Source organism: Botryllus schlosseri, chromosome 3, assembly GCF_051294905.1.
Source record: "Botryllus schlosseri isolate E-star chromosome 3, Bs_hap1, whole genome shotgun sequence".
NCBI classification, from domain to species: Eukaryota; Metazoa; Chordata; class Ascidiacea; order Stolidobranchia; family Styelidae; genus Botryllus; species Botryllus schlosseri.
Genome location: NC_137238.1, coordinates 8,273,565 through 8,290,057, shown reverse-complemented (window position 1 = coordinate 8,290,057; position 16,493 = coordinate 8,273,565). Strand labels below are relative to the sequence as shown.

Sequence of the window (16,493 nt, the reverse complement as noted above, 5' to 3'; positions counted from 1 at the left end):
AAGCTCAGTGATCTTGCACATGCGTATTGTGGCACCCCAGTGGACGCCGGTGATTTTCTGATGAACAAGGATTGTTTTAAAGCCATCAAATCCTTACGTTCAAACGAAAAAATTTGCATCACAAGACCTGACAAAGGTTCTGGAGTTGTGATTTTAAACCGGGCAGATTACAACATGAAAATGGAATCCATTCTTCAAGATTCGTCAAAGTTCACCAACCTGGGTCCTGCCGACATGAACGATAACACGCGCAAGTTAGAAATGAAGCTGCAGCGTCGCCTTCTCAAACTAAAGAAGGATGGAGTACTTCCTTCAATTCTGTACGAGTCTCTACGCCCAACGGGATCACAACGGCCGCGTATGTACGGTTTACCGAAAACACATAAAGATAACGTACCTCTTCGCCCCATATTGTCTATGTGTGGATCGGCACAACATAATTTAGCCAAATGGCTTAACACCGTCATTGAGCCAGTTCGATCCTTGTATACGCACCACTGCGTTCGCGACTCGTTCACGTTTGTAGACGAATTAAAACGCGCCAAATTAAATCCGTCCAATGTATATCTTAGTTCATTTGATGTGAAAAGTCTTTTTACTAACGTACCATTGTCGGAAACTTTCGAAATCTGCGCAGACGAGCTTTATGATGGCACGCTTGAACCTCCGAAACTACCGCGTGAAATATTTCTTGAATTGTTGCCAGGGATATCTTGAAACTCCGGGATTGGACACCTCTTTTCAAGGTGCCCTGAAGTAGGCCTATGTAGATGCAACCAAGCAGCTGCAAAAGACTTCGCAAAACATCAAGGACGTGTCTTTTGTACATATTTATTAGGAAATAACACAATAAATAACAATAGGGATGTCAGTTGTCACGGTGACGTCACAGTCAGTTGTCGTGGCGACGTCAATATGACACAATTTAGCATTTTGCAGTAGTCTTCGAAGTCAGTTTGCGGATCTTGCGAAAGTTTTTCTTCGGTGCCTCTTCAAGCATCGGTCTGGCATTCAAACGCTTGAGGTGATTTTTTGCAAAACAATTGAAAGCACTTTGCACAATAAGGTTGAAGTTCAAATGGCTAGATTTACATTTGACAAGCATGAGGTGACGAAAACGAGATGTAGAAGACACAACATAACGCATTGCATTCAAAAAAACGTTGCGCTGATTCATACAGCACATCAACTTTTTTAACGTGTCTTCATCTGCTGAAACAGCTGAGAAATACTGCACAGCCAATAATGTAATGGCAAAGCAAATTTCAGTTGGTTCAGCAAGTCCTCCACGATCTGCCATGTCAAAAATCGTTTTATATCTCTCAGGAATGCAGCCATTAATATCTGGAACATTATTAATACCGGATATGAGCACGCCTCTGCAGTCGTCACAACGCCTACGGCGGAAAATTGAGCGACCAATATATCCACTAACAAAGACTACAACAGATGCATCAGTATCGTCCACATCATTTGTGACGACAGTTTTCATGAAGTCAGCAAGCCACTGGAAATCTTCGTGGTTTGCTGATGCATCTTCCTCGCCCGGTTCACAACTGATAATTGCTCTGGACAGTCCATCCCGCTGCAGCAGGCTTAGACACCGAATTTTTTTTTCCGCCATCAGCAATTGCTTCACAGACATGAAGAAATTACCGCCATTGCTCTGCCGATACATCCCAAATCGGGCTTCGATTGGGTCGGACATTATTTTCCCGGATAATAAATATTCCACATTCTGAGTTACTTGCAGATGCTCCGTCAACGATAGCACAGCCCCCATTGTCTGAATACAGGCCATGAATGTTTCATTGCTGAGACCAGCACAGCCCGACTTTTGCCAATTCTTGAAAATGTCGATGGCTCTTCTCAAATAGGTAACACCGGGATGATCCTCACCAATTTGCAGTGGCGTGAAAAATGAATTTCTTTTCCGCACGGCTGAAATGAATATTTTGTCGCATCAGATAAAAGTCAAATTGCAGCAATAAACCTATGTAATGAAAGTTTTACCTTTACTTGGGCTTTTAACAGACATGATATTCCAAATGGTTTGGATGAATTCAACATATTTTGCAGTTTGCAGAAATTCTGGATGTCCTTTCTTTGCGAAGTGCTTTAGTCCCACTACTGTTGAATCACTAAACACACAAGCTGCTTTGTGCAAGATGCTTTGTGCTGAACCTTTAGATAGAGTGTCGCTTGATTTTGTTGGCCCATTGCCTGAGACTGACGTGGGGTATTTGCACATGTTGGTGCTTACTGATTACTTTTCGAAATGGGTTGAAGTGTATCCGATGCGTGTTAAATCTGCTCAAAATACTGCAGAAATTCTGGTGTCCCAATTTTTCACAAAATATGGGTGCCCACGAATAATTCATACTGACCAAGGGGGACAATTCGAAGGGGAACTTTTTCAGCACATGTGTTTGCTCTTTGATATTAGGAAGACTCGTACCACCCCCTATCATCCCCGTTCGGATGGACTCTGTGAGCGTATAAACAGAACGCTGCAGCAATTGCTCACTAGTTTTGTTGATGATTCTCGGTCTGATTGGGCTGACCATTTGCCCTATATTTTGATGGCTTATCGCTCAACAGTTCATCATTCGACTGGTTATACCCCAAATCGCCTGTTTCTGGTCGTGAAATATCACTACTGATATCATGTATGGTCGGCCCCCCAGTAACGCTATGTGGATTATGTCAATTGGTTTCATGATGCTTGTTCAGATGCTTTCACTTTTGCTCGGGAACATCTATCCAAGTCTGCAGTGAGGCAGAAACGTGATTTTGATAGTGCGGTGAGACCGCTGGCTTTTGCCGTGGGTGACTATTGTTGGTATTTCTATCCTCCTAAAAAGAGAAAATTGTCCTCTGGATGTTCAGGACCCTATGTAATTGTTGAGCAAATTTCAGAGTGTGTTTACCGTATACAGAACGTTGGAACTCAAAATATTCGCAAGTCTCATGTTGATTACCTGATGCCTTATGATCGTGACGATGGGGAAAGTAGTGATGTTTGCGTTTTTGAACCAGTAATAGCTGATGTTTCTGATCATGGTGATGATATTTTTGATATTGTGAATGATCAGGACGCGCCTGAAACTGTATATGCTACAAGATCGAAACGTTTTGTCAGGCGTCCTAGGTATATGTTGGATTATGAGTCATGATTGTTTATTTTGATAATTGTTGTTAGTTTTTGGTTACACGTGAGAGTGAATTTTTTCATTTAATATGTAATTCCCTCTACTTTTGGGGGGAGCAGTTCGACAGCCCACCCATTAGGGGTGTATGTGATGATTGTTATTGTTATAATTGCTATTGTGATGGTACTGTTATTTCTAGGGCCGCCAAGTGTCTAGCTCCGACTAGGTGAAATGGACACTTGGTGGACCCACCACAATACATGCTTCTTATCTGAACTAGCTGCCGTGAGGACGCGAAAATAAAGCTGTTTGAAAACTAATTGTGAATCTCTTTACATCGACTATATTAGAAGGTCTTCCACATATATACTTTCTTTGGCCGATGAAATGTCTGAATGCTTTGTACAGGATTGACATCTAGCATAGGTGAATCTCTGAGGACTTCTACAACAGATTTCCGAAACGTTTACAACCAGAAATCAACCGTACACTATGCGATATTTACTATTTGGCACTGAAGCAGGTGCGCGAGAAAGTAACTTGCCAACCAATTTGTGGTTGCTATGCGTATCTAGTCACGTGATCGAAGTACTGCAAATGGCCTATTGAAACCATAGTGTCCTATATGGCGTCGACACAAGCAAATCTCACGCCTCAGTAAAATTGTATCACGTCACAATTTTCATTTGGCTACAGGCAATTTGACAGTAATTTTTGACCGGTTTGCCGAGCATAAAATTTGGTAAAACGGGTATCAATCAAAAGCTGACTCGGCACTTATGACAAAAATATAAATTTTATTCCGCTTGCGGCTCTGGAACCCCCACAATCAGCCTCGAATTTCTCATTGTTATGGAGGTTGGCATTGGGACGCAACAATGCTGTTTGGACCTCTTTCTCTTGAGCTACACTCTCGTTTCGCCAGACAGCATTGTTGCGTCATGAGCTTCTCTCTCGTTTCGCCAGACAAAATCACACCTTCCTATAAATAATCAGCTAATACAAAATCAGTATTGTTGTGTTGTATTGAACTTATAAAATCTCTAATAAACCTAACAGTTGAGCTTATCAATAGCTAATAAACTAATCACATCATCTTTGCGATACATCCTCCAATAATTTATAGCTTGACTCGTCCGAGCAAGACATTTCGGAGCTGACCTGAGCAGCGGACACATCGGATAACGATGGCTCAATGAGATCATCATATTCCTGCAAACAAAATTAGTTAAAATCTGATCACTCATATCGAATTAATTAGCACTATTCGACTTACCTGGTTGTAAAGATCGGCTATAGGTAGCGGCCCCACTTCAATCTCAACGTATATGTCCGTGTCCATCGCATACATCAATCTTTCCCTCTATTCGTCAAATTAGCAATACATGTACCGAGTAGACCAGGGGCTGGCAACATACGGCCCGGCCCGCGGACAGTTTTCCGTCTTACATTGTACTGTGGCCCGCAGCCCCAAGTCTGCCGAGATTCCCCACTACTTGCTTACTACGTCAAATTTTAGTGGCTGTATGTTATTATATACGTGTATGCGCAGCGTGCGAGAGTAGAGCTTACGCGTAAGTTCAGCGAGAAGACTTGCGTTATCGGCATTTACGATGTACCCAACCCTAATGTCGTTTGTGGTAATCATGGTGTTTGTCGAATCCAATTTTCATTTACACCAGGCTTGTATTTCTTATTTTTGATTCCGTAACCGCCGGCGTGTAGGGCGGCACTCTTCTAGGATTTTGTAAGACACCGCTTATGCCAAGTGTCGCCAACTCAAAACGGGTCGTGGGCCACTTTTCAAATTTCGTAGAGGCCGCGGGCCGCATGAACCCAATATCGAGATTTAACTTGGCCACACAGTTGAACAACGACGCTATCTCGACACCTACTCAACCCTAATGAATTGATATCTTGGTAAATTTTGGGTATCGGGCTTATCGAAGCCTTGAAATCTTAATTAAGGATTGCTCCGTGTGATGATAGATCATACCGAAGCAGACATGGCGACCAGTGTTGCCACTCTAGGTTCCCGGAAAAACACAAGATTATGTCGTAAAAAAACACTAGATTGGCGAAAAAAACACTAGATTAGTAAATTACAGCAAAAATTTCCCGTTGCAAAGTATCCATGACGTCCAAGGTACAAATCCATAGATAAGAAGTGTTCTACACATGAATTCGATGCATATACTGCAACAAAAATTAATGAAACGAATTCAATAGCGCATAAAAATCAAATATTGTCGGCATCATAAAAATTATCTTTTGATTGTACACCGTTTATCAAACATAAGTATCTTTTGCGTGGCACGTTGCTCACTACCGTACATCTGCAAACAAACAATGGGGAGATTTCCATGTGTAGCATACTTCAATTAAACGAATGCAGTGGAATGTGGCAATGCCAAGAGATTCGTCATGAGCTTCCCCAGTAAAGGGAATTTTGATTCACCGAATCCATGGTGCACATATTTCAATTTTTGCTAAAATTCGTTAGGAGGACATTGACTGATAACCTGCAGCTGATTTTGCGATCTTGCCAAAGCAGCCCATTCTTCCGACAAATCGTCAAGTTCATCAAATAATATCACGGAGGGAAACTGCACAGCTAGAGGAATGATTGATTTTACTATTCTTCGGCCTGCGTTCATTTTTTTTCAATGTATTTATGACACGAGACTCGAATTGAACAATGCAGCTGACTGGATGATCCGCGGGAATCCCGAAGGATCGTATCGCTGCAGCATGTATTATATTTTAATTGCAATTTTGTTCAATAAAACTGTCAGCCTGTCTTGGCAAATGAAAAACTGGACCGAATCTGCAGACTGAGTTCAGAAAGAAACGGCAGAGCATCAGAGCGAAATCGCTCTTGATACTCTTACTCATACTTCAAATACTCTTCATTTTTTCAGATACTTTCGCTCATAAGTACGGATTCACAGCTCACCCTGTTACGTAATAATGGCTTGTTACTGCACCACCACACAGAATTGTTGGAAAGAAACATAGCCAGAGACACCAGATCGCCTTATTAGCGATAAATTTAGCGTATAATTTAGTAGTCTAACGTTAGAATATTCATTGTTCGCATACTTGCAGAAAAACACTAGATTAGCAAAATTTTGCGAATAAAAACACTAGAACACTAGGACGACCGAAAAAACACTAGATCTAGTGTTAAAACACTAGGAGTGGCACCACTGATGGCGACGTCTGTGTGACAATGGTATTCTCAAATCCACATTGTCTTCGACACTATGGACGAGAAATGGCTTTGAAGTGATATTGCTGTCGTTAAAATACATTCGTTAAATACGATATATGCCTTGTATATGTGAATAAATGGGCGAACAAGGTATGAATTCAGCAATCAGCCCCGCCAAGTACTTAATTTACGTATATCCGGAGACGGGGTTAAACCCGCTAGACGCCAACCCGCCACACGCCAAACGCCACCCTGCGGCTGGGTCTTAACGTGGCGTCTGGCGTCTGAACGGGTTGAAACGCAGACTGGCGGCTGAATTGCTACATGGCGTCTGGCGTCTGAACGGGTTGAAACGCAGACTGGCGGCTGAATTGCTACATGGCGTCTGGCGTGTGAATGGGTTGAAACGCAGATTGGCGGATGAAGTGCAATATGGCGTCTGGCGTCCAACATTTTAGGACGCCGTACTGCGAAATAGCGTTCGGCGTCTGGCAATTTTGAGACCACCGTGCCGTGTGTAGGTAGCTAGTTGCACAGCGTCTGGTGTACAGGATCTGATTTATAGGCAAAGTTACTCATCCAGATGGAAGGAAAGCTGGTGGATAAAAAGGATTGTTCGCTGCATTATTATATTCGTCGATAGAGGAATAATGTCTGCTACAGTTATTTGTTTGATTGCTGCTCGAGTTTTCTTGTAGCATTGGCAGCAATGACTTGAGCTGAGGACTTCACGCGCCTTATCAAAATCGTTACTGCTGAAGAAGATCGTTTCAGTATATGCGAAATCAGTTTTGAAAGTTGTATGATCTTGTTGTGCTAGTACACTGGACTAACCTTGTAGAACACAACGTCAGCCCAGAATTACAAGTTTTTTTTTTTTTTTTATATAGACTACTTACATTCTGTCCTTCAGACTTCTTAGAATTAGTCTATTCATTCATCCTCGTATGATATAGCTAGCTAGCGCTTGCTGTCTATCAACTAAATTCCACGTATTTACGGCATAGCTCTCACATGCGACAAACGTCGACATGTAGGCTACAAATGAGATGCACCCGTGGCGTCTTGATAGTTGATATATCAGACTCCAAACGCCGGCATGCACAAATTATATGCATTCGGTGGCGTTTTGATAGCCGATATATCCGTTCTGACGCCAAACAGCGACAATCGACATGCACAAATTAGATGCAGCCCGTGGCGTCTTGACAGTTGATATATCCGACGCCACACGTAGGCATATACAAGTTAGGTGCACCCCGTCGCGTCTGGATAGTTGATATATCAGACACCAAACGACGGCATGTACAAATTAGATGCGTTCTGTGGCGTCTTGATAGTCGATATATACGTCCAGACGCCAAACGGCGACAATCGACATGCACAAATTAGATGCAGCCCGTGGCGTGTTGATAGCTGATATATCCGACGCCAATCGTCGACATACATAAGTTAGATGCACTCCGTGGCGCCTGGATAGTTGATATATCAGACTGCAAACGTCGGCATGTACAAATGAGATGCATTCGATGGAATCTTGATAGTCGATATTTCCCTTCAGACGCAAAACGGCGACAATCGACATGCACAAATTAGATGCAGCCCATGGCGTCTTGAGAGATGATATATCCGACGCCAAACGTCGACATATACAAATTAGATACATTCCGTGCTATCCTGATATTCATCATCTAGTATCCAATCCACTATACCAGTGGTTCTCATCTCAACCTCCGGTCCGTGGCAAGTTTCCTGCTGGTCCGCCTAATATTTTCGAATTTTATATATCAATTACAAAGTGTAATTTATTCAATACTCCGTTTAAAATCCATCGTCTTAAGATACTTGTAAATGTATTCGCATCACGATGTCTGGCAAGTCCGCTGTAGCTCCCAAGTCATTGTTATGCATTACTGTAGGTCATTGTGGTATAACTATGCTGACGCCGTTGCCGTGTGACGAGTAATAAGGCCTCGGATGATTGACCAACTGTAACGTCTGAGCTCTCACTGTACCAAAAAAGCTACATGCCGCGCACTCAAGTTAGCACTACACGTTACTTGAGTTACGGACGTTTTGAGTGCCGTTAAAAACTCATTTTAGGTCTGAGGATACTTTATGATCCGCAATTGAGTTTTACTCAGTACTAAAGCATGCGTTACTTGGTAACCGTAACTTAAGTAACCTCTATGATCCAGTGTTGGGATGACTCGAGTCATGACTTGACTCGAGTCAGACTCGAGTCACCTTTTTCGTATGACTTGACTTGACTCGAGTCACTTTGCTAAAATGACTAGACTTGACTTGACTCGGCGTATCAGAAATATGGATTGACTCGTGACTTGGAGCAAAATTCACGAGTCAATTTCAAGTCATCAAGTAATCGGTGTCGATAAAAATCTGTCACTTGGATATGTTTGGATTTTCGCGAAACGCTGGTGTAACCCATGAGAGCGACCAATGATTTAATGATCGTGCGTTTTACTGAGCCTCAATTGTTCTCTCACATATAAATTGACCGCAAACGAAGGGATCGAAGCTTATGGCTTACGTTGTGGTAAACTAGTTGTAAAGTAATTGAATAGCAAAATGTCTATTTCTGTTCTCACCTTAAGCAAGCCCCTTGTTTTATTGAAATTGAATTCGAATATAGTTTATATAGTCCCCAACCATTGGCGCAGGCTCGAATTGTATCATATAAATTAGTAAATTGGTAATGTATCGCGTCTTATCAATTCGTTCTCAATCAATTCTATATTCTCTATTTTGGCTGGTAACTATCAACTGAGGCTATGTAATTATTAACGTAGTTCACCAGTTCTACATATATGTGAGCGATACAGCGCCTTCTTGCGTGTATATTCAACTCTATATTGGTTTAGCGGTTCAGAATCAATGACCACTCAATATGTATTTCAGACAGCTAGCAAAATGCAATGACGTAATCATGCCTCATACTTCGAAAAGGCAACTTGACTTGAATTGTGACTTGACTCGTGACTTGACTTGACTTGACTCGACTTGACTCGAGTCACCTCCAAAAATCGAGTGACTTGACTTGACTCGAGTCATCTTTGAAAATCGATTGACTTGACTTGACTCGAGTCAAAATGTGCAATGACTCGAAATGACTCGTGACTCGAAGGCAGTGACTTGATCCTAACACTGCTATGATCTCCAGTCAACCAGTCTACCAGTCAATACCGATACCGAAGCACTGTTTGTCTGTTGCATATTTATACTTTCATTTTGCCGCCATCGGTTGACGAAATAAAAATCTCTCTCTCTCTCTCTCTCCACCCGTACTAAACTAAGTGAAGCGAAGTGAAGTCACTAAGTGAAGTACATGAATTCAGGGGCACCTTTGCCCTCTCAATTTTCGAGTTTGACATTGTAATATTATAGAATGACATTTTGATATGCATGCATATAATATAAAATTGTCAGAACAAGAAGTGTTGTCTGACGATATAGCTGTATTATTTTTGGACTGCTGAGGACATATTGTAAGGTTTCTGAACCAGGTTACCCATTGCTCATTGCTGAATGCTCATGCATGTTTCTGTTTTCTAGGCTACATTCTACCATGCCGATTGTAGTGTATGGCTATCAGAGGTGGTCAAAGTAGTCAAGAAAGCTACTCAAGTAGAAGTAGAAGTAGCTACGAGGAAATCTACTCAAGTATGAGTAGAAGTACTTCTTCCATAGGCAACCTAAAACTACTTGAAGTAGAAGTAGAATGGACCGACTTTAAATCTACTCAAGTAAGTAAGTAGTTGTAAAAACGATCCTAATTCGTTCACATGGATTGTCAAAAGATGCAAATTTAACTATGCGAAAGGTGCTGAGCTTGATTCATATTGATGCATACCAGGAGGTTTCCAATTTTCGACAGCATAAGCATTCGTCCGCATCATGGGATGAAAATGAAAGTATTGATATGGGATGCGATACTAATCCTCTGTTTTCTCGAACAGCACGTTTTAGAAAATATCATGGTATGGCGTCCTCCTCCATATTGTAAGGCCCGCAGTAGTTTAGTCGAAGAGAAATACGGAGAAGTTGTATAGGATACGGTGTAAACACTTTGCACGATTAGTAAGTGTTAATAAAAAATGTGGTCGACCGTAAGAATGCCATATTGTGTAGTTTTATTTCCGGAAATATAAATATAAATATAAATACTACTTCTAAAAGCAGAACATGCATTTCATGTCTTTAGTCCAGATAGTTTCAAAGGTGGTGTGCTAAAACAGCTCTAAAACTAAAAAAAAGTCAGAGCCCACTTTTCCAGATTAGGACACGCCATGGACATGCAAGATTATGATATGATAAGTAAATGCTAGATTGCTAGTTTCAAACGTTGTGATGAGCCATATATACTGTGATGGAATATTTCATATGGGCGAAGGGCGACAATGTGGTGTGAACGGAACAACGCCAACTCGCAACCTAAATTACATTCACCGATACTTTCGTCATATCATACTGGTTACTCCGTATTCACTGCGTGCGAAGCGCGACGAAAATTCTGGACTTTACTTACCTGTTATGAAAATTAAATGGTAATACTCCGTGAAAACAGCCCCGAAATTCTTCAGGTTATCTTCCTGATTGGGGGATTGAACTATTTCTACTTGACAAACTGAAAATAGCGAAAAGTAGGTAAGTAGATCACAAAATTTTACGAAGTAGAAGTAGCGAAAATCAGATCTACTTGAGTAAGTACCAGAAGTAGATTAAAACTACTTGAGTACTTCGAAAAAGTAGAAGTACTTCGTTACTGACCACCTCTGATGGCTATGCAACGCGTGGCAAAACACAGAAGTCACTACCATTGCGCTAAACTTCATGGGCGGCGCGGATCATTTCAGTATTATTTAGCTAATTTCTGTGGCAATCCGCCACCACGCAAGAAGAGCAAGACTTCTAATTTCAAAATGTCGGCGGGGAGAAAAAGTAAAAGGTAATGCAAACAAGGGCGTAGCCAGAAAACATTTATTTGAGGGGGCAGTTTAAGGAAGCTCCCCCGTGGGAACACCTCGCAGAACCGTATGTAATTCCATGGGCAATTTCATCACTATACCCTTTATACATACGATTCTTAGACGCACGCACACACACCCTATGGAAGCTCCCAGTTGCCAACTATAGCTTGTATTGGGCGATCGTTTCACGGACGAGCCAGGAACCAGGAAATTATTGCAACAACTGCAACAGTAAAAGGCCAAATGCGATGATCACGGATTGGGTATAGAATTGCAAAGTTGATTTGTCCAGTATTTTATCGGTGACGGCGGTTTGTTTATTCAAGGATTGTTGCTACTCAGGGCAAGAGCTACCACCTGGTCATTGTTATCGTGCTCATTGCACTGTAGATTAATCTCAATAAAGTTATACTTATTGTCATTCATTTCCATGTGTATATGCGAGTTAGGTATGAGATCGCTGTGAGTGTAACGAGAGGCAGGAGAGACTAGACGCCGATACTAGTCAGGGGTAATCGTCAGCAATTGGAGCAATCGAAATAACTTCGTCCAAATTAGAATGATGTACGCAGTTTTTTAATTATATGAGAATTACTGATTTCGCAAAAACCGAGAAATTGAATTAAATCACGAATCAGAAAGAAATGCAAAATTCTGGTTCAGTTCATGCGCCCGATATCTAGCACGGCGTCTCAAAATTACAGACGCCGAACGTCATGTAGCAAATCACCCGCCACTCTGCGTTTCAACCCATTCACACGCCAGACGCCATGTAGCAATTCAGCCGCCAGTCTGCGTTTCAATTCGTACACACGCCAGACGCCACATAGAGACTCAGCCGCAGGGTGGCGTTTGGCGTGTGGCGGGCTGGCGTCTGAGCGGGTTTAACCCCTGTTGTATATCCGGCCCGCCGACTAGAGAAGTTGCCAGCCCCCGTAGCAGACCAACACCGACAGACGGCATTGTTACGTCACCATACAAGCGCCGATGTCGCCATGTGCCGAGTTCACTGGCAACCCATGTGGTCCTGGATTGGATTACAAAAATGTGGACAGCTGACGAGCAAGTTTGCACCACAGGAACTACATTTAGTCCTGGATGAAATGTAGCTGTTCCCACAGCGATGAATTCGACTTCGGATTAGAATCGTTCGTTTGGTAGCCTACGTGAACTGAAACAGCCGACTGAACTTCATGGTTCACAAACGTAGAAAGCCTACTATATCACGTAAGCTAGATATTTCTCATATATATTGTTCCTTCAGCTTCACTGTGTTGCTGTTGATGCGATAGCTGTAATTATAGTCAGCTGTTTTATATTTATAATTGCTTTATAGGCAAAAGTGGTCAAGAAACCCACTCAATTACAAGTAAAAATAGCGACGCCTAATTGACTAGGAAAGTTTACCGCCGATATGTATCATGACGAGGATGATGAACTGTGCTTGCTTGAAGTCTTGCAGGAAGATGTTTGGCAATGAAATTTGGCAATATGTTTCAGTGGTCAGCGTTACTGATCTCACTTTCCTGTCTTTTTCTGTGTTTGCGCACGATCCGCGATGGTTAACGATAACATGTACGTTTCGTTACTTATCCAAATTTTTCGTGATTTTCTTTCATTGACGTTTTTGTTCAATGGTATTTACTCCAGGCACGCATGTGAAAGTGCACAGGCTATTGACAACGTATCATTTTAGTTCTCAAGGGGTAATTTATATGCATATTGGTTAAAACCGAAGTAGTTGGCTCCTTGAAGGGCCATTTGGCACATTTTGGAGAGCAATTGGCACTTTTGGACCAACAGCAGTTGGAAACCCTGGTGGACACCATTGCCACAATGAAGCAACACGGCCTGTGCCAAGCAGTGTACGCATAACTTCACTGTTGTCAGCCAACAACTGCTGCTGTTGAACGTTCTTTCTCCATTCTTGGCAAGCTACTTAGTAAGGACACACACTTTTTATTTCAGAATGTAGGAGAGTATTTTTCATTGTAATACAAATATCTCTACCATAATGCGTAATGTAACTTCTGGAATTCTTCATGAAGCTAGATTTCGAAAATAAGGTAATTTCATGTAAATATTTGTCAGTTTTTGGGTCAAAAAAAAGTTTTTTCAGGCCAGACTACTTCGTAAGGACGAACAGTTCCACCCAAAAATTAAGATAAGAAGTACGATTCTAACAATATGCCAGAAAACACCTAATTTTCTTACGTTAGGTCAAAATTAAAATTCTTAAAGGTCAACTATATCGACCGAAACAACTTTGGCTCATTCAGTAGAGTTTTACGTGCTGATTCCAAAAATATACACCATACCTTCTGAAATTACGTATTTTCTGAGATATCGAGCAGCGAAAGTCGAAAAATGCCACCACAGACGAAAACGGTAGTAAAATCAATGAAGCATGTCGATGACGTATCACCATGAGGATTTCTGATGCTGTGGCTGTGGTGTTTGTATTGAAGTGGGATAATGTCAACCTCTGAAGCTGTGGACTCAACTGATAGCTACACGGTGTCTAGTAAATCTTATTCCGACACTATTGGGGAATTCACGTATATAGGTAAGCCATTGAATGGTATATACAATCAGGCATTACTGGACGACGAAAGTACCGTACCGTTTGGTCAAATGATTGGACTTGCGCGTCTAAAACAATTAGTGTAACGCATGCATGTAAGATTGTGCGGTATGCTGGCGATCTAAGCTTGAAGACCGATACATATAACTAATACATGTGGACTTTTCAGAGCCGCTAGACCTGACTAGATTCACTCAAAGGAATTCAGCTCCGCCGCATGCACTGGATCCGTAGTATTTCGACGTCGCTGATCAGTTCTCACAGACTGCTACTTCCACTTTATCTTTGTATGTAATAAAATGGCTTTACTCAAAAGCTTTTCCTGGATTCTAATACATACAGAAAAGTCGAAAGCTTTTATTAGGTTCTAATAAATACAGAATCGCAAAAATTTTAATATCATAGAAGGAAATTATCTCAATAAATCTCTGAATAAATGATATTCCTAGGATTCTTCGGCGAATTTTCTTTTTTTGATGTTATGCCCCAGCATGATGCCCTCGGCCAGGATTGTCAATGTTTCTGAAATAATAATTTACAGCAGAAATTCAATCATATACACTTACTAACACTCCATTTACTTTATTTTTATTGTAACACCGGTTCAATATATATGTGAAAGCCAGCAGCAGGACAAGAGTTTTTTATGTAAGCCTAGATCAGGGGTGGTTGTTTGAAGTTACAAAACTCTGAATTTGTTGGGAAAACTGAAGTTGAAATAATAATTACCTACCGTGACACGGCATCATCGTGATGTATGGCTTGATCTCGTTGCAATCTTGCACGTACAGCAGCAAGGGGGGGGGGGTTCTGGCCACACCTCATGGTCAACTGGTCAATGATTGAATGACAGATGTGCCTCCAGTTCTTCACCATTGTACAGCATCCTTTGCGGTAGAGAAAGTGTGATGGCAAAGTGCTCCTACTCCGACTACAGCAGCTTATTGAAAAACACTGTACATCGGTGAGCACAGCAGCCTTCCTTATATTGGACTGCAAAAGGGTCTTTCTGGACTTGCTTTTCTTCTGCTCTTTGCATCTGTTTTCATTGAAGTGCGGGGCAGCTAGCCGCCCTCGTCCTTACCGAGGTGGCGTTTCCATGGGATCAATACATGAGATGGAAACAGAACTGCTTGCCTTGCACGTTGGCTTCTGTACTTCCTCTACACAAGCCATCGCAAATTATAAGAACCTAAAGTACCATAAAATGAACATCGAATAGTCCAGTCGGGCATGACGAATCAAAACAACGCAGCACCAGGTAATTTAGGCGAAGACAACAACCAACGATTGACTTGGACATCCCATTCAGTGTTCCATGTATCGGCAAAATCCTCATGGTAGTACGTCATCGACACGGTTGCTGATTTTACAGCCGTTTCTCAGAGGTCGGCAGTTTGCACTGCGATATCTCAGAAAATACGTAATTTTAGAAGTTAGGATGTATATTATTGGAATCAGCATAAAAAACTCTACAAAATGAGATAAAGTTGTTTTGGTCGATATAGTTGACCTTTAAGGTCGAAAAATGTCAAAATTGAGATTCCGAAATCCCCATTAATAAGGTCCTTGGTCTGACCCGTCCGGTTATAGAAGCCACAACCGATCAAGAAGCCGGACGCTTCACCATTACGCTATCCGTAACGTATTTAAAATCAATATGGTCATGATGCTGTCAGCACAATCAGCAAATCTATCAACATATCGCTGCTCACAGACTCATATTCACATCCAGTTGTAAGAATCGGGGCAACCGAGTTGCATCCCTTAAGCCTATATCAGACGAGGCGATGTCGGCGGGGCGTTAGTGTTTGTTTTATCATCGCTGCCATCGCTGGAATCGCCGGCGATTTTAATTGACAGTGTCAATTAACTCGGCGACATCGCCGGCGATGAGAGAAGTGAGAGATGCGCTCATGCGTATCCATATATAAACCGGTGTCGAGACGTGAATAGCGTCACTTTTGCTCAAGCCGTTTAGCGGACGGACCTTCTGGCGAGGCATTGCGAAACGAATTACTGCGATGTAGTACTAAATTATTGAGCTGCTTCACTTATCCAGTATAGGCCGGCGTTGCAAAATCGGATACACCCACCACCTTCAAGTAGCACCAGCACGCGCACATTCTCCTGCAGCTATCATTGCAGTCAAAACTCGTGCTACTTTCAACTGTTTTGACCTACCCTTACAAATACCATACTACCATGGTTCCGAGAAGGTTTCATTCGACAAGACATTGCAACATGAACACATTGTACAGGCATCATAACGATATTGCAGAATTAATTTCGAATATTTTCGGCTAGTTGTTACTTTATTTCTGGATAATGTTGACCAGACGTGACTTTTAACTTCAAGTCGAAAGAAAAAATCGTCAGCTCGACAACCAAAACGGACAGTGTACCCCTTGTTATAGGACTGGTAGCACTCTAAAGTTGTTCTGTCAAAGGTCCAAGCAAATATAAACCAGCCAACTCTAGGCCCTAAATGTATGTAGCTCCGCTGCACAATTGGGATTCTTCGGAATATTTATTCTGTTCGGATTTTCTGGAAT

At 41.8% G+C, this 16,493-nt stretch overlaps 1 protein-coding gene and 1 long non-coding RNA gene across 2 annotated transcripts; both read right to left on the bottom strand.

The window, feature by feature from the left end:
* Positions 1-817: 817 nt before the first annotated feature.
* Positions 818-2,145, bottom strand: LOC145434847 (uncharacterized). Its single transcript, XM_080312082.1, has 2 exons — positions 2,014-2,145; positions 818-1,941 (listed from the first exon to the last, which is right to left on the bottom strand). Exons 1-2 carry the CDS (start codon positions 2,036-2,038, stop codon positions 926-928), a joined length of 1,041 nt encoding a protein of 346 aa, XP_080168208.1. The 5' UTR covers positions 2,039-2,145; the 3' UTR covers positions 818-925.
* An 11,444-nt stretch (positions 2,146-13,589) lies between these two features.
* LOC145435273 (uncharacterized) lies at positions 13,590-14,723 on the bottom strand. Its single transcript, XR_013913778.1, has 2 exons — positions 14,672-14,723; positions 13,590-14,460 (listed from the first exon to the last, which is right to left on the bottom strand). It is a non-coding gene; the product is annotated as an uncharacterized LOC145435273 (long non-coding RNA).
* Positions 14,724-16,493: the final 1,770 nt, after the last annotated feature.